Genomic DNA, 24,156 nt, shown 5'->3' on the forward strand with positions numbered 1-24,156 from the left:
CTGATGAGAGTTGTAGTCCAGAAACATCTGGAGGGCTGCAGGTTGTGCACCCCTGCTCTAGCTGATAGTTAATATATGTATATGGGTGCCTCATAACACTTTTTCATGCTAGAACCATGTACTTAGCACTTCCTTTACTTCTAAGCTGTCTCCCTTGATAACACTTGGTAGTTCCATGGAGTGAAGGAAGGGGTGCTTGCCCTCTGGTGCCAAACTACTATTACAGCTTTTGAAGCAAAGGTCCCTCCAGCCTCCCGGTTTAATTTCCTTCTCTTTGTGTTTCTAGATGCAGTAGCAAACACCTGAAAGGCAGGTTCAGAGAAATCCTGACATCTTGTAAACACTTCTTGAAGGGCTGTATGTGAGGCACTGAAAAAAAAGATAATGAACTTGATCCTTCCTCCTTAGAGTCTTGACTATAATTAACTGAACTGCTTCTTTCCTAATGCTGATTGATAGCTCAGTTGTCTTAGCCTCTTTGACATGCTTATGTCCAGTAGTTTTTTCAGTGCCTTTGTTCTGTGTGAAAGACAGGGTTTCTGCATTTTTTTTATTTGCTCAAGCTTATACCCCTCCGATAAGAAAGTTCAATAAAATAATTTCAAATAGCTTATTCTGTGGTGACTAGCTCATGGACTAATTAGGCTTTTAAAGTTATAACCACAATATGGCTGTTGGTAAATGCCAGATAGGTGATTGTAATTTGCTAATAGCTTAGGCTAAGGGGATTCCTTCAGGATGTTTACCAGATTAAAAGCACTGGATATTGGGTCCAGAACAGAACAAATGATTCAGATTAAAGGAAATAGAGGTCCTTACCGAATGATATTTTCAGGCTTGATTCCCTTCTACCTAATCCTCTTCTGCAATACTAGTTCTGAAGACAATGTTGAAATATGCTGTCCAAATGTTTGAGTGGTGCTCTGCCTTGAACCAACCCCTAACTTGTAAACAAAGCAAAGCAAAGGAGCATGACAGTTGTTGAGTGTGTGAGAGTGTGAGAGTTGACTAATAATGTCACAGTTACAGATAGGTAGCCGTGTTGGTCTGCCATAGTCAAAATAAAAAAAATCATTCCTGTAGCACCTTAAAGACCAACTAAGTTCGTTCTTGGTATAAGCTTTCGTGTGCATGTATCTGAAGAAGTGTGCATGCACACGAAAGCTTATACCAAGAACGAACTTAGTTGGTCTTCAAGGTGCTACAGGAAGGAATTTTTTTATTTTAATAATGTCACAGGCACTCTGTAGTAGATACACTTGTGCAACCACATTTCAGGCCAAGGGCAGGACAGTCTAGGAGTTTGGCTGCTTTGACCCAGTTTCTAAGTTTAGGGGACAGAGAATGAAAACATACTTTGAAGTCAAAGTGAAGCAAGTTCAAATATCAAAGTGGTCAGCTGTTTAAGTGATGCAGAAAGACCTGAAGCAGCAAATGTACCTACACTAATCATGATAGTTACAGTGGTACCTCAGGTTAAGTACTTAATTCGTTCCAGAGGTCTGTTCTTAACCTGAAACTGTTCTTAACCTGAAGCACCACTTTAGCTAATGGGGCCTCCTGCTGCCACCGCGCCGCCGGAGCACAATTTCTGTTCTCATCCTGAAGCAAAGTTCTTAACCCGAGGCACTATTTCTGAGTTAGCGGAGTCTGTAACCTGAAGTGTATGTAACCTGAAGCGTATGTAATCCGAGGTACCACTGTATATCAGTTGCCACCCTGAGCCAGTTAAATAGCCAGTTAAATATTAGTTCTGCTAATATACTGCTTTTTTTTAAAAAAATAAGTTCTTACCTAAACTTTTGTATACAAAAGAGAACTGAACATTTTCTTATTTTTTCCCCATCCAAGCCTTCTGCTGACACTTCAGTCAATTTCTTAAGGCTGTGAAAGTGATTAGCAGTGCCTTACAAAGGGCATGGCAACCAGGAGTACTGTCAAGAGCTGCCAAAGTATCTGAGCTTTCCTAATCTTCAGTGGGTGGAAGGCTGCACTTGAAAGTACATGTGGAATCCAGTATTAGGGAGGGCAGATTTCACATATCAATTTTGCCATTTTACGATGGCTTAGTAGCATCTTAGGCTTGGAGATGAGTCCTGAATATTTAATGAAAGGCAGTGGTTTTCTGAGCTTCTTTGAGCAAATTAAGTCACAGGAGAAAGAAATGCTGTTTTAGTTGGTTGACTTGTGGGTTTTGCATCCTTTAGTGGTGTTCGCTGCTTTCCCTTTTAATTGCTCATTCAGTTCAGGTGAAGAAAATGCTGGAGTGTGAGAAAAAAATAGTTGTTGAAGTTTGTAGTCTCCCTCAGTTTACAAAGGGTGTTAAGGAGGAGTACAACCATTCTTATCTATGGCAGTCTTACATTTAGCAAGATAAGTTGGTTGTCTTTTGAAGGTGAGTGGTACTAATGCAAAATAAAGGTAAAGGTAAAGTTACCCCTGACCGTTAGGTGCAGTCGCAGACGACTCTGGGGTTGCACGCTAATGCAAAATAGGTGACCTCTTTTAGGCTTTGCCTTGAGCTGTCATTGCAGGGGAAGAGGTGAAATTTGCTACTGAATGTGAATGTGACTCTTTTTTCACTTTTTTTTAACCATTAGTGTGTTGTATGCCATATTGGCCTTGTTCACACTTAATAATAAGCCACTGTACATGTCTTGTTGGTATTGAGCAGTGTGCTAGTGTTTGCTGCCCTGCTGCTCCTCTCTTGATGTGAGCAACTGTCAACAACGTATGCAGTTCTGGCTTATTGTTAAAGCTAAATCTGGGATCATGGTTTACTTATATTTTTAAACTGCCCTTCAATCTTGATAATATATACAGGGTGATTCATAATGAAGTATACAATTTCCATTTATAAATGGAAACTGTATACTTCATTATGAATCACCCTGTACTTTAGGCCACCTGTTAACCAAGGCTTTCAGGACAGTGTACAAAGAATACAGTAAAATATAATATAAAATCAACAATAAAATAATACAATTAGTAAAGTCACAGCTGAATTACAAAACAGCAGTAATACAAAAGTCACAATGACTAGAAACTGGCCAACCAAATGCCCCCAATCCATATTTATGCTTTCCAAACTCTTCCATATGCAGTATACTAATTCGTAATATCACTTTCGACACCTGAATGCTGATTAGTCATTGACCTCAGGCATTCAGATGTGGTGTAAAATTGTAATTTTAATGCTTAAATATGCAAAGAGAAGCTACTTGAAAGATTAGTGGCATTCTAGGCTAAAAAAATGAGGCTTCTTGAACATGTTGTCATAATTTAACTATGCAGTAATGAGATGTGACTAACAAAGGCGTGGGGTTCAATAAAATGTATCCAAGGAAATGCATTTGTCCATATGTTAGTCACTTTAACATCTGTTCTTCTATGTCCTAAAATTGCTCTTCCCAATGGCAATTCAAAAGTCTTAGTTAAATAATTTCAGGTGTAACTCAAAGATGACCAACATCAATAAGTGTTCTTGATTAAAAACCAAAAGCAATGATATTATTATTATTGGCATTAGCAAATGTCCAGTTGATGTCTGAAGAGTAACAGGAGGAGGGGGAAATGTTCAGCTAAATGCAGATAATCTTACATTCAGTAAAATAAAATTCTCCAAGAAACGTGTGACAAATTCTTTGGGACTTGAACACACTAGTATTGCTTCCACAAAATTTTACATTAGGAAGTTATATAGATGTTCGTGTTTATATATGTAAGTAAAACCTCTGCTTAGTGCTTTGGGACGTAATACTGCATATCGAATTCAGCTCAGTTACTGGAACTGTAAAATAGTGTTTAAAAGGGAAAAATATATATAGGAAATTGCATAGCATTTGAAGATATATAACTTATAGAAAAACGTAATTGAAATCCACTAAGAAGTCCCTTGTTGTTTCATAGTATTATGTATCATAGCATTGTTCACCTGCTTTGAAATACCCAGTGTCTATATTAGCCCTGGCTATCTGTGAAATCTCTCAGTCATCATTGATTTATTCAGAGGACCCACTTCCATCTTCTGAGGCCCCTAGCCAGAGGCAGCTGGTGCCCATGACACGTGAAAGGGCCACTAGGAGGTCACAAGGGCATTGCCAATGTGGTCAGAAGGGTGTGGCCAGGTTGTCCTCATCCTCCTTGCTTGCAGAGATACTGTAGACACTTGGACATTTCAATTTTATAAATACTTAGCACCTAACCACACCGGAAGGAAAGAAGTGGTACTTAAGACTTACAGTAGTTTTGCCATTTGGGTGCTACTTGGATTAATGCTATTTAGGTTAGGTCCTTGGCTATGTGAAATTACTGCCATTGTTTGTTAATATGTTTTGTAACCGTTGTATTTCTGCAGAATAACAGTGATGCAGTAAACAAGCCATGCCTTGATGTAGCTTGATTATGAAGCTCAGTGGTTGAAAGAAGGCTAGGATATGGCTTACATGCTGTGTGTGACTAGATTCCTTGTTTTGTCACAGGCATTCTGTGTGTGAATGGAGAGTTGTATATTGCAGTCAACTGATTTACAAGACTGGGATATCATAATGGTTGCCTCTATTGTCGTGGTGATTGTTGGCTCCCTGTGTGATACATTTGCAGCATTGTGTAATGGAATGAATTGTTCTAGGCAGTTAAGATGATAGATTTCGGGATGAGCAAGCACAATGAATTTGATACATTTGAGCAAACTGCCAAATGTTTGCCTGTTGTAGATTTCTCCTTGCTAAGCTTTCTAAAGCTTGTGCTTAGTTGCAGGGTACTCCCTCAGATGGTAAATAATGATAAACATTTGACATCCAATGCACATCTACTTGGGTGTATGTGTTATTGCTGTCTTTGTTGTTATGTTAAGTTATTTTCGTGTTTTTGTACTGTAAACCACCCTGTGATCCTCAGATGAAGGGCAGTATAGAAATTTAATAAATAAATAAATACTTGATAGTCTGAAATGTAGCACCCTAACCCTAACCCTAAATAAAGCTCCCAGTATATTGGAAATGAGTATTGCAGGGTGGCAGAATAGGGGAGTGGGAGGCTATGCTAAAGCTGTTCACTACATGTAGGGGATTTTAAACATGGGGGAAAGCCTTTTCTTGAATTCCAGAAATCTAATATGCACACCAGGGATGAGGGTGGCGCTGTGGGTTAAACCACAGAGTCTAGGACTTGCCGATCAGAAGATTGACAGTTCGAATCCCTGCGACGGGGTGAGCTCCCATTGCTCAGTCCCTGCTCCTGCCAACTTAGCAGTTTGAAAGCACGTCAGAGTGCAAGTAGATAAATAGGTACCGCTCCAGCGGGAAGGTAAACGGCATTTCCGTGCGCTGTTCTGGTTTGCTAGAAGCGGCTTAGTCATGCTGGCCACGACCCGGAAGCTGTACGCCGGCTCCCTCGGCCAATAAAGCGAGATGAGTGCCACAACCCCAGAGTTGGCCATGACTGGACCTTATGGTCAGGGGTCCCTTTACCTTTAATATACACAACTCAGTAATGTAATTGTGTAGAATGGTGCTAGGACCTTATGTTCATGATATGGGAGCCTTCTTTCTAGTTTCCTGCACTCTGTCCTACTCGTACAGACTGAGATTCTGGACTGCAATCTCCTCGTTACCTCAGTCAGTAGAGCACCAGACTCTTAATATCAGGGTCATGAGTTCAAGCCCCACACTGGGCAAAAGATCCCTGCAATGCAGGGGGTTGGACTAGATGACCCTTGTGGTCCTTTCCAACTCTACAATTCTGTCATTCCGACCGAGGCTCCTATGGATCCGCTCTGACATTTAATCCAATTTATTAGAGGGGGACTTGTGCTTTGCTTACTGGATTCTCAGTAGCTCGATTGTAGAGTACATGCTTTGCATGCACAAGATCACAGGTTCTATCCTCAGCCTTTCCAGGTACAGCTGAGAAAGACAGTTGTCTGAGAGCCTGGAGAGCCACTTCCTGTCAGTGTATACAATACTGTGCTAGATGGACCATTGGTCAGATTTGGTGTAAGGCAGCTTTCTTTGTTCAGTGCTGACAGACAGTGCCTGTAGTTTCCTCTTGATAGAGACCCGACGGCTGTAGTTTAAGATGCAGGATGTTGCAAAGCTTTTCAGTGTGGAGCAGAAAAGATACTGATGGACAGGTTTATGCCTTCGACGGAACAGAGATAATATTGCATTATGCTTTACTTGTGACGTTTTGTATTCATCTTATTAGTATGCTGCTAATGTGGCAGAGGAAGAAAGGATGCATAATGACAGAAAGAATAATTTTGAATCAAACCTAGCAAGGCTCACACGAGCAATTCAGTCACTTACTAAAGTGTGGAAGTAGATGCATTATCCCACCCTCAAATATTATGTATTTGGCTTTTACACTGTAACAGCATAAATTTAGATGTTAGACTAAAGTGGTAATGAATTCTCAAAACACAGGATGCTTTTTAATGGTTGATGCTGAGGTTTTAGAAAACCGATAGCAAAGCACTAAAATGATTATTTCCTTCAAGGAAATTCATATTACAGATTCCCCTTTGTGTTTCTTTGATGTCCCAGAAACAGAGAAGCAATAAACACAAAATATGATTTGAGAAAAATGCAAATAGACTTCAGGATACATTTCGCTGTTTTAACAGTGCAGTCCTTTTACACGTCCACTTAAAAACTAAAACCCATATAGTTCAATAGGACACCCTGGTAAGTTGTTAAGGTTTGCAGTCTAAAAATTAGAACTGATTGAGGGAGGGCAGGAGGGAAAGATGTTTGAAATTATATATAGCCTGGGGTTAGGATTCATTGACACAGGAGGTCATATAGTCCAATACCAGAGGGGGAAATGGGTGGTTTAGTTTCATCATGATCAATAACAGCTTTAAAGTGATATGTTTGCTTCAGGCAGTGGTTGAATCTTTCTAATGAGGGCCTCGATTTAAATCTATATTCACAATTTGCGAATATGTCTCATATATGAATAATAGGACACTCATCTTGCATGGATTTTAGTTGGATGCGGTTCTTAAGCCTACATCTTTAAAAGTAGAAGGTAATTCTGAGGGTCTTGTTTGTTACTTCTAAAATTATCTTAATAATGGTCCTGGGGTAAGACAGTCTGTAACCTTCATGAAGCACCTCTTCCTAGGTGGCAGACAGGTCTTCAAGCAAGAATGGCACCATAGGGATGGACTTTCCCATAGCTACGTATCAGTTTTATTTGTATGCTGCATTTCAACAGTTCAAACCATGCTCAAGGCAGCTTACAACATAAAAAGTACATAACTGCAACAGAACTATGATTAGATAGATAGGATAGATAGATGATACATGGATGATAGATAGATAGACGATGGAGAGAGAGAGAGAGAGAGAGAGAGAGAGAGAGAGCTCAATCTGACATCTAGCTCAAGGATGTACAGGATCAGGGGTGCTGTCAGAATCTGTGCCTTCAAGGGGCTACAGAGGGCTTTGGAAACATCAGTCTATGTGAGGCTTTTTTGTCCTAGATAAAGAAAATACTTCCAGATGGCAAGGAGGCCCCATTGAAAGGATACACAGAGCACTCTGTCCTAAACTAAACTAAAAATAAAAATGGTGAGTTCAGTCCCCATTATCATTCGCTTTAGCTCCCTCTTCATTAAAAACGACTTACAATATTTCAAAAGTTCAGGACACTGGAAAACATCATAATAGAAAATTCAACGATAAACATCTACCAGAATCTCTGCAAGAGACCTTGGCTACCTCATAAAACCCTTTATAGGGTCAAGAAAAAAGGAGGTATAGCGATACCTAACCTAAAATGGTATAAAGACTCAGCTAACTTACCCAATATCCTTTTGGTTTTACAAAGCTTAGACCAGGTCCCATGGTTAAAAGTGGAGGACGATAGCGGTCAATGCTTTATGTGCCCACCCCCTTATTAGAAAGTGTACAACAAGACACTAGAAGACATTATTAACCCCTTTCTAAAATCAGATTTGGCCATATGGAAGGAATGGAGTTGGAAACTTTGACCTTTTGATTCCCCTTTAGTCCCAATAACTCAGCTCTCTTCCTTTTGCACAGCAGCCAAATCAGGCTCATTTGTTAGGTGGGAAACAATGGGATTATATAAACTCAAGACAGCTCCAGAAATAAATATTATATTGGGAGATATACCGCATGATTGGTTAGAGAGTGTGGACAGTTTTCTGTGGTTTTCAATGTATTTTCCAGAAGCACAGGTAATTCATTAAAAACATTTTTTAATTTAAAAAAAGAAAGCAATTCTGGACTATTTAGCACTTATTCAACTCTGATCAGTTGTTTAACTGAGAATCTTTACATTTTGTGTGTTTTTTTTTTAAAAAAGGTTCTGCTAATCTCTCTGTTTTTTCCTCTCTCTATGTGTGTGTGTCTGTGTGTGAGAGAGAGAGAGCCAACTGTGCTCACCATTTTACCAAAAATATGCTGCTATTGCTATTGTTGTTATAGCTGAGATTTGTGTTTTTTGTTTTAAAAAAAGCTTTAAATGTGAACAAGCACTTGGTTCAACATTTTAAAAATTAGGCCTGGTATTATTTTTCATCCCTTTCTTTCTCCCTCTGAGCCAAACAATAACTTCTTGATTAAATAGTTGTCAGGCACTATTGTGCTCTCCAAATTCAATAAGAAAACATTTCCTTCAAGATCTGAAATGTTTATCTAAATAGCTTTCTTCTTGTTAGATGATTGGGAACTCCTGCAGTATGACAAGAGCTGGACATGTGAAAAAAAAGGATTTTTCTTTTTACCAACTAGATGCCTTCTTTTTCGAGAGATAGGAAGCCGAATGAATAATTCAGCTAAAATAAAATTGAAGTGAGGTCTTTTTCTTCTAAAAAAGCCAGCACAGTCTGTAAACACCATTAAAAAAAAAAAGCAATCATGCTGGGTATTAACACATTTTATATGGAATCAAGATAAAACAAGTGGTTGAAAGAAGCAGCAAGCTAATAGTCTTAGCACAGGGGCTCTGAAATATTTGTAATTTTGTTTTAAATGCATAGAGCATTGCAATAAATGAATCTAGAATCAGAGCATGGGTGTTTATAATGCTGGAAGTTCAGGTTGTACCCTGATCACCTCCTTCCTTAAGTTCTACTAATTGAACCTGGAAACAATATCCTATCCATGAGGTTTACTGTCACTTTCCCTTCTGCTTTGCTTCCTCCTGCTTTATACTGATTTGCTTGCCCATAACTTAGGGACAAGATCATATACCACAAGCAAAAGTTTCCTATTTTTTTAAAAAAGAAAACTTTTAGGGAGGTTAGCTTGAATTGGACAGTTCTTATGCACTGAGCCTTAACCTCTCCAATTAAGAAGGGCTTTGGGTAGCAGAGCTTAGCAAAACCTTGCCTAAACCTTCAAGGCTGTATTGATATACCACCTTAATACCACAGTGGTCTTTGTTTTTTTAATTGTATGCAACCCAGAAAATTTTATGTAATGTGATGAATAAATAAAAATAAATATTAAATTGCGGCTGCCTGCTATAGGGGAAAGGCAGACATGACTTATTATTAGAACTTTGTACAGACTGTAGAGGTGTGATGAATGTACAGGTTTCTAGAGGCTTGGCCAAATCAGATACAGTTCTTGCGTATTTGGCACATGTACTTGGAATATGTAGATGGAATATGGTCCAAACTGCTTTGCTTGCCATATATATTATGGACATTAATCCTGTTTTGTTTCCTGTATGTGTTTTCTTTAGTTGTATGTTTCTGTTATTGATAAATAAATTTCATCTATATAAGGGCTGGAGTAGTCATGCATGATGGTTAGAAATAATTTATGGAACCATCATAGCAAAGATGCAGAACCAGTGGTGCAAAATAAGATGTGTGGAGTAAATCTTGTTTTTCAGATTCTGGTTATGGGAAAAAAAATGGTCTTTCAACTTCATATTATACGTACAGTATATCGTTCTTGTTCTCCAGTTTTGCCTGCTGCTGGAAACTGTGTAGCAACAAGGCAGTGCACTATTACAGTGTAACTGCAAAGGCAGAATGCCACCTGCCTCTGCTTTTGTACGGCGATACCAATTATAGTTACATTTACTCCATTTTTATCACATTTAGACTAGGCATTAGTCTAATTAACAGGCATGGCCAAACTTGGCCCTCCAGCTGTTTTGGGACTACAATTCCCATTATCCCTGAACACTGGTCCTGTTAGCTAGGGATGATGGGAGTTGTAGTCCCAAAACAGCTGGAGGGACAAGTTTGGCCATGCCTGGTCTAATACATGAGCTAGCTAGCTAAATAAATAAATAAATAAATAAATAAATAAATAAATAAATAAATAAATAAATAAATAAATAAATAAATAAATAAATAAATAGCTAAACAAACAAACAAACAAACAATCCATCCATCCATCCATCCATCCATCCATCCATCCATCCATCCTGCAAAGAAACCATAAACCTAAATTACAGCTCATGGTTTGTTTGGAGAGGAGCAAACCTTGAACCTATGTTTGGATGTAACACTAAGCAAAACCATGCCTTAGCTACAACAGGAGCACATCTGGAGTAAGTGAGGAGCAGACCACCTGCACAAACATGCCTCACCTTTACCTTTAAACAGTAGTTAAGCCTAACTGTGGTTTTAAAGTGATATGAACTGAAGTCTGTACCCAATACCCAACCCTCTTTTCCCATGCTTTGGTATAATGTAAAATGCCCACCCCTGGTTGGGCAGCACTTCACAGATAGACTTCTTTTCTATCTGTAACATGTAACGAAATGCCCATTTGTGCCAATGACATATCAAGGACCAGGCCTGTGCCAAGACGAGGCAGCTGGGTACATTTGCCCTGGGCCTCAGAGGGCTAAGCTGGGGGGGGGAGGAGCAGGGATTGACTGCTTTTTTGTTTATAATTTTATTCTAACGACTTCTGCCCTGGGCCTTAGACAAGTTCTACACAAGCCTGTCAAGCACTGCTCTTTCTGGGAAAATAAACTTTTAGCTCCTGTTTCTTGATAGTTTGTCATGTTCACTATATATTTCAGGGCAGCTTTTTTATTTTATTTTTGCTGCTTCCCCCCCTTCTTGAAACAATAGTTTAAATTACCAGTACAGAAACTAGCAGCCGGCAAACAAAAGGGGACCATTAATTGTTGGCCGGTTGGTTTCTGGCTTTTTTGTTTTTCTTATCTTACGCCTTTCCCCCTGCTATTTTCATGTCTTTGGGACTCTCTTTTGCTTTATTGGATGCATTCACTTTCTTAAAGTAAATCTTAGGCACTATCTGTCATCTTCTGCTATTCTTCCCATAAAGTCTGCTAAAATGGTCAGTAACGCAATTAAAACCACATCCTTAGAACTGAATAGGGGAGAATTACAACCCAAAGGAGTTAATATTTCTTTGAGCCATTTTTTCAGATTCAAGCAACGTTACTATATTTTTAGCCTCTGTTTTGGAAGGCATTCTTCAGGATTTCATTCATACGCAGAATCATGGAATTGTAGAGTTGGAAGGGACCCTGAGAGTAATCTAGTCTTAGCCTCTGCAATGCTAAGCACAACTAAAGCACAAATGACAGGTGATCATATAACCTTTTATATTTGTGCAGCTGGTTATTTCTGCCTAAGTGCCCAACTTTACATTTGTCTCTATTGAAAGTCATTTTGTTAGTTTTTGCCCAGTGCTCAAATCTGTCATGGTCATTTTGAATCCTGATTCTGTCTTCTGTGGCATTACCTACCCCTCCCAGTTTGGTGTCATCTGCAAATCTGATGAGCATCCCCTCAAATCCTTCATTTAAGTTGTTTATAAAGATGTTTAACAACAATGGGCCCAGGACAGAGCCCTGCAGCACTCTTTGGATTTGGTCAGCCAGACAACTACAAATCCACATAACAGTTGCCTCATCCAGATCACATTTTACCAGCTTCTCTGCAAGAATATCATGGCGGACTTTGTCAAAAGTCTTACTGAAATCAATATACACTTCGCCTACAGCATTCAGCTGATCCACCAAGCTTGCAACAACATCGAAAGAAGAAATGAGATTCATTTGCCATGACTTGTTTTTGAGAAAACATGCTGGGTTTTAATAATCACTTCATCCTATTCTAAGTGTTCACTGACAAACTGTTTAATTATCTGTTCTAGGACCTTTCCTGGTACCAATGTTAACCTGACTGGTCAGTAGTTTTAGAAACTTTTTATTAGGATTATAACCATATTGAAGCTGGAATTCTATAAGAATCTCTGTGGTGCGTGAATCTCTGTTGTAATCTGTTTGTTATTTTTCTAGTTGTTATTTGTATACTTCTAGTCCTGTCCATAAGTGGATAAATCAAAAGCTAGGATCTTTTCCTGACAGATGCTATTAGACTTGTCAGAGCAGATAATCTGCTATGCATGAGAAGTGTGTGCCATAATCATGGTGATTATCCCATCTGAGACAAGTGACCACTGTTTGGAGTGTATGGGACCAGTGTATGGGAGTGAGAATGAGAAGAGATACTTGTCAAACCTCTAACTCTGTGTTCTTGCTGTTTAGTCCAGGTTCCGCCATCAGCACATGTATAATATGGAATAATAATACAATATGCCATACAGAAAAAATATACCTCATTGTGAACCCCCACCTTACATTAATTATATATATGTGGCAGAAGAAATACTGCCATATACTGTCACAGTTTGGAAGAGTTTCTATGAAAATAAGGATTGCATCCATCAACTGCTAACTCAAACAACTTGAGTGAGGCAATCTGTAGTAATAATAATAATAATAATAATAATAATAATAATAATAATAATTTATTTGTACCCCGCCCATCTGGCTGGGTTTCCCCAGCCACTCTGGGTGGCTTCCACAGGAAAAAAAATACACTAAAATATCACACATTAAAAACTTCCCTGAACAGGGCTGCCTGCTACTTCTAGACCAAAGTTTTAATCTCTCACAAAGTAATATTTGCATAAAAAGTCAAGGGATTCTGGAAATGTTAACTTCTGGAACTTCTTTTCTTTCTTTTTTACACACAGAATGTCTCTCTGTGTGCGCACATAAAACTTGAAGATCAATTATATTTTGATATGGCAGTTTTTAAAATCCATAAATAATTTGTGCACATGGTCAGTTCCGACTACTTCTGTATATGAATTTGTGTGGACAAATATTACTTATGAAGCTTCTTTATATTGAAGTAGACAGACCACTGCAAAAATCTTTCCCAGCCCTGACAGATCCCGGCAGAGATTTCCCCCAACTTTTTTTACCCATTATCCTTTTTTAAAAAAGGATACACACAGAGAGAAAAGATACCATAGAGTTTGAATTTGGGTTCTCTTCAACACAAAAGATGAGCTCGCCTGCTGAAGTATGACATTTTATGAAATTGAACTAGGTGATTGTCTGCAAGAAAACCTTTGACTGTAACAACTGGGTAAAGTGCTGCTACAATTACAGGTGACTCCCCACTTATTTGAGTTTACGTTCTGGCACTCCACATGCACAAGTGAAAATTGCGTAAGTGGGGAGGACCCTCTAAGCACCATTTAAATGCTCTCTCTCCAATCCAGATCAAAAATATTGTTGATGTATTTTAATCTCTTTCACTGTTAATTTTAATTATTTTGTTTTAAACTGGTTTTATTGATAATTTTAATATTTCTTGTAAATCACATAGAGATTTGATTACAACAAAGTGGCATATACCTTTTGTCAACCAACCAACCAACCAACCAATGGATGGTTATTCAGTCGTACATTACTTTTTGATGCACATGAGTACATACTTTTTATTGTGTAACTTTTACATATACCATTTATGGAGTGTGAAGACATTCTGTTGTTTTCAGTAGGCTGTTTTATTATTAGCAAGTCAACATACTGAACCAGGAACCCTGTTACAATCAACAAAATATCTGACTAGAAACTGACTAGTCAAAACGGTTAATGACAGAACTTTTTAATATCAGAACATGCACTCTAGTAATGTGTGGTATGGGGGTGGACATGCAAGCATCCTAAAAACCACTTATATGGAGAAAAGGCACAGTAAGCCCTCTGTATTTAATCTGAATGGATGACTGAAGGAGAAGGTAAATAGAGGCTTCACAAGTGTAATTAGACCAGGATAACAATTGAAGAAAAATGAAGAGAGTCCTTTGCCATTTACCCCCTATCTAATGAATGCAGTATTCTCAAAATATGCAGGAAAGAGGGGTTGTTACAACCTTCTTCCATAAAGGGTAGTTCTTCGTTAAATTCCCACCAAAGCCTGAAACAAACCATTTGGGCCTGTATCTCATTTGTCTTCCTTATATTGTACTATTGAGCTGCAGTATAATACATGTCGATTTGTGTGCTTTTACATTGAAAAAATCATTCTTTTGTGTCATTGAAGACAGATATTGTGCAGTCCCTTCAGAGCCCTACTCAGTCAAATAAATAAAAATCCAATACTCCCTTGTAAGGAGTGTTGTAGATAGCGGTACATTCCTTTGTTTTAAGCTTTGGGGCTTTTAGTGGTTAACGAAAGATGGAATTCCTCATTGAATAATGACCAATGTTTTTAAAAGGCTACATATTTTCTACTAATACCATATAGGTAAAGAAAAATCTCTAATATGAGTGTGTTGTTCGGTGATTTGCTTTCTTAATGAGTATGTCAAAGGTTTTATGAATTGTTGAATTCAAAGGAACTTACCCCTACGTAAATGCATAGAAGATGAGAGCCCTGGTTTCCTAAAATAGTATTTGAGTAGAGGTTTAATTTTGAATTTGATGCTGAAGAGTGGAGGTGTTTATTCTTTAAAATTTTGATAGGGATAATAAATAATACTTCCACAGTGTCAGTGATCTCCAAAATATATGCTTGGAGAATGGAAAAATGTTTTATTGCTCAAAGAGGTAAATTAGTTCAAGGGGACCTATGAAAGGGTATTATCTAGCAAAAGAAAAGAAAATTATTGCAGTATTAATGATTCCAACTTTGAATATGCTTTTTGCCTCAGTATTCTGAAGAATTAGAATTGATTGTAATTACAATGCAGGTAAGCTGTTACTCCCCATAATTATATGAATTACTCTCTTGAGTTCATTGAATGCTCCTAAGCCAAAAGTTTAAATGATTTTTAAAAAATTATACCATACATTACTGTATCTGCTTTTATCTGCCCTGGTCAATATCAGTTTGGAAGACTATATACTGCTGTATACTTGGCTTATCACAGCTATGTGTTGATTTTCTTTTTAAGGTTTCATAAAAAATATAGGTAATTTATGTTTCTTGAAATGTATGTGTTTCCAGACAAATAGCAAGCTACATCACAAACCAGTGATTACATTTAGTAAGGTCCGGCTTGAGCAGGTTGGAAAGCTAGATTGAGTGTAAATTCATAAAGCTGAAATGGATTGTGTTGGCTCATAGTTTGTTTTGGAGACTGTATCTCATGTTAATTTAAAAATATGATTGCAGTGCCTTTCATCAATTTCTTATACATGTACACATTATCAGTGAAAAATGCTGATGTCTGGCAGAGCTTCACTGAATGGTAAATGGGTTTTTGTTATCTGGGAGCATTGCTTCAATACCCTTGCTGACCTCCTGTAACAATTCTGTGAGGCACTTTAAGGACAATATTTCTCAGATTTGGACAAAGTTGGAATCTGCTACAGTTGGATCAAGTTCAAGGGAGGTATCCTGAGCACTGTCTGATCCACCTGTACTGGATTATGGCCTGAGGATGTGGAGAAGCTGCTTGAAGAAGTGTCACCAACCACCTACCATCTTGACACTTCCCATCTTGACTTCTTAGTCAACCCATGGGGGTTGACTGGGTAGGTCCAGGATGTGATTAGTTTCACTGGAGGAGGGGGAAATACCATCCATTTTGAAGGAGATGGTGTGGCATCCCCTCCTTAAGAAGACCTACATGGACCGAGAAGGATTAAACAACCATTGCTGAGAGGCAGTTATTCCTTTTTGGGCCTGGTGCTTGAGTGGGTGGTGATGGTAAAACTTGAGGCACACTTGGAGGATCCAGGTTGGTTTTAGACCCCATCATGGCATAAAACTTCCTTGTTTGCCCTGGTTGATGACATTTGTTGGGGAAAAGGTGTGTGTGTGGGGAGTGATTCTGTTCATTCTGCTTGATCTCTTTGTACCTTTCAATATTGTTGACCCATGGTATCTGTGATCTTCAAATGAATGGTGGTACATTACTACTACTACTACTACTACTACTTCAATGGTTCTGATCCTATGCCCATTACTGTTTCCAGAATGTAGTTATGGGATGCTGTTGTTTGGCACCATGGCAATTGTCTTGTAGTGCCCTGCAGGGTTGTCCCCATGCTATTTAACACCTATATGAGGCCACAGGGAACTGTCATGAGATTTGTAGTGGAATATAGGGGAATGTAGGGAAAATAGCCTGTTCTGGATGGTATTGCACTCCCCTGGTAGGAAGAGGTCCATAGCTTGGGGATGCTCCTGGATCCAGTCTTGTCACTGGAGTCTCAAATGACCTTGGTGATTTGATTTAATTGATTGTTATATTTTTATGCCACTTTTCAAATGAATAGCAAAGCAGATCACAAACAATAACATAAAGAACATCACAAATACCATAAATCATAGAGAATAATTAACAACAAATCGTCAAAACAATTACAATTTATAAAACACTATTAACAAAACAGCTAACAATAAGCTAAACAGCACAATTACAACAAAAGCCATATGATATAATTCATGAAGTACTACAACATCATCTATAAAACAATATTAACACCATTAACAACAAAATGGCAACCACAAACTAAACCAAACACTGTTGAATTCCTATACACATGCTTCCTACCCCTATGATTTTAAATCTTTCAGATGGTATGGTAACCCCTGGTTTGTAAAGCCAAGGCATTTTTCTTTAATGTCTGAGACTATGACAATTTACAAACTGGAGCTTGCAAAACTGCCAAACTATGAAGTAAAGTTGTGTTCACTGTGGATTGCTGTTTATCTGCTAAATTTATAAACCATTGAAAAAACACATCTGTGGCTTTTGCTCCACCTCATAAGGCTGCTGAACTTTGGAGTTGTGTGTAAATTTATGAAATTAAAAAACTGAATGTTGAATAGATGTAAGACAGGTAGACAAGCATTGCCATATTATGGATGCTTGTGTACATTTGGAAGGCCAAATCATATTGTATGATGCTAGCAGAAGCCATGGTTCGAGAATAAATATTCAAATCACTATATTCGAAGTTCCTCCAATTGCAAATATAATAAACACTCTTCCCTACTCTTGGTGTTTTGAAATGTTCAGAAAAACGTACTTTGTCAAGTATTGTGTATGACAATCATTATCCTTTCTCTAACAACCACTCTTTGATGAATAGCTTTCTACAATTGCTATGAATATATTAAATATATATGCATTTTATTGATTATAGATTAGTAATTCTTTACTGTAATTGATAAGTGTAAACTTTTTAATTATTTGCTGATGTTTAATTTTACTGTTTACTATTGGATTCTAAAGGATTATTGAATATTGCTTTATTTGATATAAGTTGTTTATTTTAAAGTTATTGTAACTTTTTATATAGGATCTGATTGTTACTATTAATGTTTGATGTTTCTTGATGATAATTATGATGTGTTAGAAGCCTGCCACAGTGGCTGGGGCAACCCAGCCAGATGGGCAGGGTATAATTTTTTAAAAAAAATATTATTAAATATATTGTAATAGTTGTTATGGCCCAGTTTCCTTGTAAATGAATGCATTGGTTATGGGCTATCTCTGCTTACTTGCATGTACAGTATCTGTAATTCTCATGCCGTGATGCTTTATTTTATCTATATCTGAAAACTCTATTTTTCTCTTTTTTCAGTTGAAAATTTAAAAATGTGATATATGTTGTTATGTTGAGCCTTAGATAGCAGCTTGTATAAGTCTCACTGTGTGTAGTTTATCAATGAGTTTTAATTTTTGTTAAAATTCTAATCAAAAAGAATTTGGCTAATAGTAGCACTTTACTTCATAGGATTTATGAACGTGTTATAGACCCTCCAGAAACAAATTTGACTCCAGGAAGCAATCTGTGGCTTGGACAACGTAACAGGAAACATGGCTTCTTTAAGGTAAGCCTGAAAAATGGAACCAAATGAGTTAACAGCAATATGGTGATACATTCATCCTTTGCCTTTTACAACATCCAATCATTGGTGTTTTCATAGCAACACTGCCATTTCATAGTTCAACATGCATGTGGATGAGCTACATGGAGTGAAAATTTCTGAACACATGAATTCAGTTTACACTCATTCTGTGCAACTTTTCCTTTGTAACTTGTTTTGGATCAACTTAAAGGGAATAAGAAATGTGAATCTTTATGTCAGAGCATGGAGTCAAATAATGATACATTATATGCTCTCTGTAATCAGAGGTGTATTGTTGTCATAAAAAGATGTATAGGTTATGTACCACACTGTCTTGCTTTCTATATATTGGGTTTGGGCTGGAGTTCACACGGCTGCACCTGAACTACTTACTATTCTCATATGTGTGGGCAGACCTGATAACCTTTCATCCCACTTGCTACTTCCTGACCTTCTGCTTATTCTTCTCATTCAGTTTTTCCTTATCTTTAGTCTCTAACTCCTGAAACAATCAAAATATGTAAACATATGGCCCTTACCCCAAAAAAATCCTTCCTGGCTAGAAGGAGATGATCTCTTACCAGCTTGGCTGTCTCCACATATGGACGAGTCAACAAGGGAACTGAATTATTTCCCATATCAGGTTTATTCTAGTGCATCTGGTGGATAGCTTCATGGCCTACTCAGCTGAACCTGGCATAGGAGGAAATACATGCTTGCTGCTGGCTCATGGACAGTCCAAAACTTTGGGGAGTGAAATCCAGAATGGTGCTGTCTAGTTCTCTGCATGGGATCCAAAACTTTGGGGTTTACTACCCTATCCCATGGCATTGGTCATCCTAGCTGGTCTTCTCAACTGGTGTTGGTTCTGTTGCTAACCTAGGTTTGGCCAAAATCTTCTCTACAACAGAAAGACAAGTTGCAAAATCAAAAACATCCTCAGTTTCTTTGCTCCCCTACTCTCTAAATTCCCCCTTCCTTTTCCACAGCTTCCAACAGAACTAGGAGGGCATTAACATCAATCTCAATGTACTCTTCTAACAAATAAGAGATAAGTAGGTGTTTTTGGGATGGGAGTGGGACTTGTAGCCTTCTGTGGATACAGGAAGCTTTCCTAAAGTCTGATCCTGGCTGAACTCTGCTGGAGCCTTTACCCTCCCATGCAGTGGACCAAAGAACAGAGGGTAATATGTAAAACAAAACATTAGGAAGCCTCTCTCACCATCCTCCTATTTTCTCCTGCTAATGCTCCTGCAAACTTGTGCACTGTTTGGCTTGTTGAGCCCACTGGCTAATAATGAATTCTGGCACTCATGCATCTATGGCTCCCACTCCCAGGCACCAGCAAATGTGCCACCAGCATTGCATTTGAAGCAGATGCCAATGCCTTTCTCATCCAGCTGTATGTGTGAAGACCCCCTACCCACATTACCCAACTGGTATGGGGTGCAAGGGAGGTTGCAATGGGTAAGACTACTGCAGCAGCTTTTAATATAATGCAGATAATTTTTGTATCTCTTTTGTCCCCCCACTCCCCATTTAAATTCAGGTGGAGAAATGCCTTCTTACCTGGACTTTATTTCTCCATCTAACAGCTGAGCTGTCACCGTGAAGTGAAATTGATGGCATTATTTTATTCTACAGCTGTTGGTTTTTTAACCTCAGCTGCTTCCCATAATTCTGCAGATGGTAAACATATGTTTATGGGTATATAGCAAAAAAGGAACAGGGGGAGTAGTAATAGTTATATTGGTTTTGCCCATCTTTAATTCTTTTTTGATACAGACAGCCAGAGTCTAAGAACTGAGGGATATTATGCATTTATAAATTAATATTTCTACACTAACGCTTTGGAAACAGCAGGATAGCTAATGATATGATAATGAGCTGCCAGTTTTTATTGATCATAATGTAGTCGACATGTGCCTTTCTTTGCTCTATGGATGCCTGAATATTTTACTAACTGTCTGCAGGGCAAAACTACATAATTGGCTGTATTTTTAAGCTTGCTTGTGAGTTTTATAAGCTTTACACTTTATTCTTGTTGTTACCCAATGCAAAAGCCTATGATTTTGATAGTTTATAAGCACACATATCCCTTGTCCTTATATTTACATACTCAGCAGGACCCCCTTTTTCTTTTGAAAGCAATTTGTTTCAGTGTTTTAGCATATACAAACCCCTTTTTCTCAGTGTAAACAGAGATCTGCAGGGAAATAAGAATGTTAAAAAAAGAATTGTATTTTTCTTTTGTATCTGCAGAGGAATTGTGCTAGCAATTGTGTCTAAAAAGCACTGAATATTATTATCAGCATTATACTGATAATAGCTGTTTCAAATCTATTAGGAGTGTAACAGCATACTTCGCTAATATGTTTTCAGTTCATCTTCTGCTTTTGTTCTTAATGGGAAAACTCTAAAATTGTAGCATCAATACACACTTGGAGACACAATCTTCTCTTTCCTTTCACACCTACTATGTTTTCCTGATGTAGCCTTACCTGATAAGATCTTCATTTTATATTGTCTTTCACACAGTGTAAAAATCAATTCTGGAAATCTAGTGCTTGTTTCCATGTTCCAGAAAAACTTTTCCAAGCACCTTAGCTTGGAAAATCACGGGAGTTTTGCACTGTAATTCCACTTGATGAAATTTGGGGCAGTATCCTGGCATACAGTTCTTTCCTGCTGTTTAAAATTTAGTGCGACATGGCAGTATATTGATCAAAAAGCCACAGTGCCATAATGCAACAGGTACTGTAGTGTAAAAGGAACACTAGATATTGGAACAGAAGTGTTAGCATTATAAGCATTAAAGCTAACCCAATAAACTAACAACAACAACAATTTTTTATTTATACCCCACCTATCTGGCTGGGTTGTCCCAGCCACACTGGGTGGCTTCCAACACCCGTAAAAATAATAAACCATAAAACATTAAAAGTAACAATCAGATCCTATATCAAAAGTCACAATAACTTTAAAATAAACAGCTTATATCAAATGAAGCAATATCCAATATTCTATTAGAATCCAATAATAAACAGTAAAATTAAACATTAGCGAATAATAATTTAAACAGTTTACGGTCATCAATTGCAATCAAGTATTACTAATCTATAACCAATAAAATAGCAGCAAAGCACAATGCATAAAATACCACAAAACGTACAAAACCATGTGAAAGGATCGAATTGAGAAACAAGGATACACAGCTTACAAAATTATTTTTACAAACTATCTCTGAACTCCTCTTTTCCCAGCTGCTTCTGCTGTTCTCAAAGTCATGGTCTGGGAAAGGCTCCTGAGGTTGGAGGGTGGGGCAAGGCAGGTGGAAAAGCCATTGCCTGCAAAAAGTCTCTCTCCCCTCAGTTCTTCCTCTGGAGGAGAGCAGGTCTCTTATAAAGACTCCTGGGGCTGGGGCAAGGCAGGTGGAAAAGCCATCTCCCCTCATGTCTGAATGTAGCTCCTGTGTTCTTAGGGGACACCCCACCCCATATGATGGTTACCTCCTGTCTTATTCCTTTTAATTTTCAGTGCTTTTTGTTAAAAAGAAAAAAAATCTGACACACTAAAGGAAAATCTCACAGCTACCCCTCATATTTGATAGAGCTCTGCATCCCCAAAACAGGTCCAGCAAATGCCAAGGTAACATTAATGTGGTTCAACTTAGGGGGAGGTGAGATTGTTCCGCATGTTGCAGAGCATTTTAGGAAGATGAATGGTAAAATGAGTTAGAAAGCGTAAAGGAAGTTGGTGAAATAAGTCAGTGTATTTGGCTGTTAACCAGAAGGTTGGTGGTTTGAGCCCACCCATGGATGACTGTGGGCAGGATTCCTGCTTTTCAAGGGGTTCAACTAGATGACCCTTGGGGTCCCTTCCAACTCTACAATTCCATGAAATATGAGCATTCTGTTTTTGCCTCTTCCACAACACAATCTTATGATTCTTGTAGATGAGGAGGATTTTTTTTTGAATAGGATATCTTTTTGAGTATTGCAGAGTAGTAGTACAGTACTCCCATACCAGAGTAGGAAAACAAAGAAATTAGAGCAGTGTTTCTCAAACTTAGGTACCCAGATGTTGTTGGACTACAATTCCCATCATCCCTGACCACTGGTCATGCTAACAAGGGATGATGGGAGTTGTAGTCCAACAACAGCAGGGGAGCCAAGTTTGAGAAAGACTGAATTAGAGTAAATAGGCACCCCAAAGATAAATCATATAGCATGATAAAAACAGTTGAAGAACCTTACTTAAAAGAAGCAAGGGAGAAATGCAACCAAGAAGGCTGATGATTCTGTTCCAGTTGTCATATCTTTAGCCTTGCCTTTCTCTCTGAAGCTATACTCACTGTGCATGTTAGGTCCAAACCTGTATGACACACTCTTTGCATTAGAGCACTAGAGACACCTGTATTGTTTTTAGTTATCCATCCTGAGTACATATTTATAAACTGGGATATTTCTGAGCCTGCATCAATAGTTTTGTCACTGATTATATGAAATATATTAATTATGGATCTTACTGTATTTTTAACTGTTTTATTATAAGGGTCCACCTAGCAATGCTGGTGATAATGAACAAGTAGAAATAAGTTGCAAGTTATTTTAAACTATTTCCAGTATTGAGATTTAATGCTGTAACATGCCTTGGGACCTTAGAGTGGAGGGCATGTAATGATTGATTGACTTCAGGTGTTGGAAGCAGAGATGAGGGGGCAAAAGTCTCCTCTTCATGATTTTCCACTTAATGTGGCAGCTTCCCTTAGCTGCTTTGGTCAAAAACAGCAACAGCAACTGTTAACAAAAACAGTCATGCAATGGAATGCCATATTACTGACCCTTAGATGCCACAGTAGCAGAAGGGAATTGTTGTGTGTCACTCAGCTGCTTCCACAAGTGGGCTGGCATATGGCAAATCGTAATTCTGTACTAAAGCACAAAAAGTCAAGGGACCTGACACTTCCCACTCGCTTAACGCTCACCATGTCTTTTCTCGTATGTCCGTGCTTCTTTCTAGCAGTATGTCATTTCTGTCAACCTTACTCTTGCCCCCGAAAATGCTCTTCTCATTTTATGGAGGTGAATTTTCATTAAAAAAGATTTTTGCAATGATACGTAATATTATTGCAAATACAAGACAATATCCACAATTCCTATAATCTGTGCAGTACCTTCTCTGACATAAGGCCCTGACACAGCAGCTGTTGCAATAGAGGATGCTAGCTGGTCATGTCAGTGGATATAACTGGAGGTAGTGCTATAGCTGTCGCTGTCATAATCCATTGAAGTCAAAGGCAGAGTATACACTGCAGCTTGACTTTTCCTGACAAAAAAGCCCTTTATTTATATTTGACTAGTCATCTTGAAAACAGATTCTGGTAGTTGTATACCTGTTTACGGAAGCTTTTAATATTGGATGAATTGTTGTATTTTGATATTTTTCTGGAAACCGCCCAGAGTGGCTGGGAAAATCCAGCCAGATGGGCATGGTATTATTATTATTATTATTATTACCATGGCGGCATCTAAAGCCTGGAAGTGAATGAAAATGATACATGTGTATAAATAAGCTATTGGCATGCGTAATGAAAAGAGCACACCTTTTAAAGCATATAGTTCAAGGCTTAGAAACAGTGTACAAAAAACTGACATTAGCTAGGCTGCGTGTTGCTACCACCCTCTCCCAGCTGAAAGTGCTAAATAAATTCAAGATTAATGCTTAACAAATGGTGGGGGGAGCATTTGTGATATGTATATTTTAACATTTACAGTCATACCTCAGGTTACAGATGCTTCAGGTTGTGTTTTGTCAGGTTACGGACCTGCTGAAACCCGGAAATACCGGAATGGGTTACTTCTGGGTTTTGGCGGTCGCACATGCACAGAAGCACTAAATTGCGCTTTGCGCATGTGCAGACATACTGCTGTGGGTTGAGAATGCTGCGGGTTGCAAACGTGCATCCCGTGGATCATGTTCGCAACCTGAGAGTCCACTGTATTCATTTA

General features: G+C 38.3%; 1 protein-coding gene across 4 annotated transcripts in view; it reads left to right on the forward strand.

Moving 5' to 3' along the window:
• Nucleotides 1-24,156, forward strand: part of NELL1 (neural EGFL like 1) — a 379,279-nt gene that overhangs the window by 93,923 nt on the left and 261,200 nt on the right. For all 4 annotated transcript variants that reach the window (XM_081164500.1, XM_081164499.1, XM_081164502.1 and 1 more), the window contains exon 5: nt 18,031-18,127. In XM_081164500.1, coding sequence (XP_081020626.1) covers nt 18,031-18,127 — 97 coding nt within the window. The remainder of the gene's footprint in view (nt 1-18,030; nt 18,128-24,156) is intronic.

The sequence above is a fragment of the Podarcis bocagei genome (assembly GCF_964188305.1).
Source record: "Podarcis bocagei genome assembly, chromosome: 1".
Taxonomy (NCBI): Eukaryota; Metazoa; Chordata; class Lepidosauria; order Squamata; family Lacertidae; genus Podarcis; species Podarcis bocagei.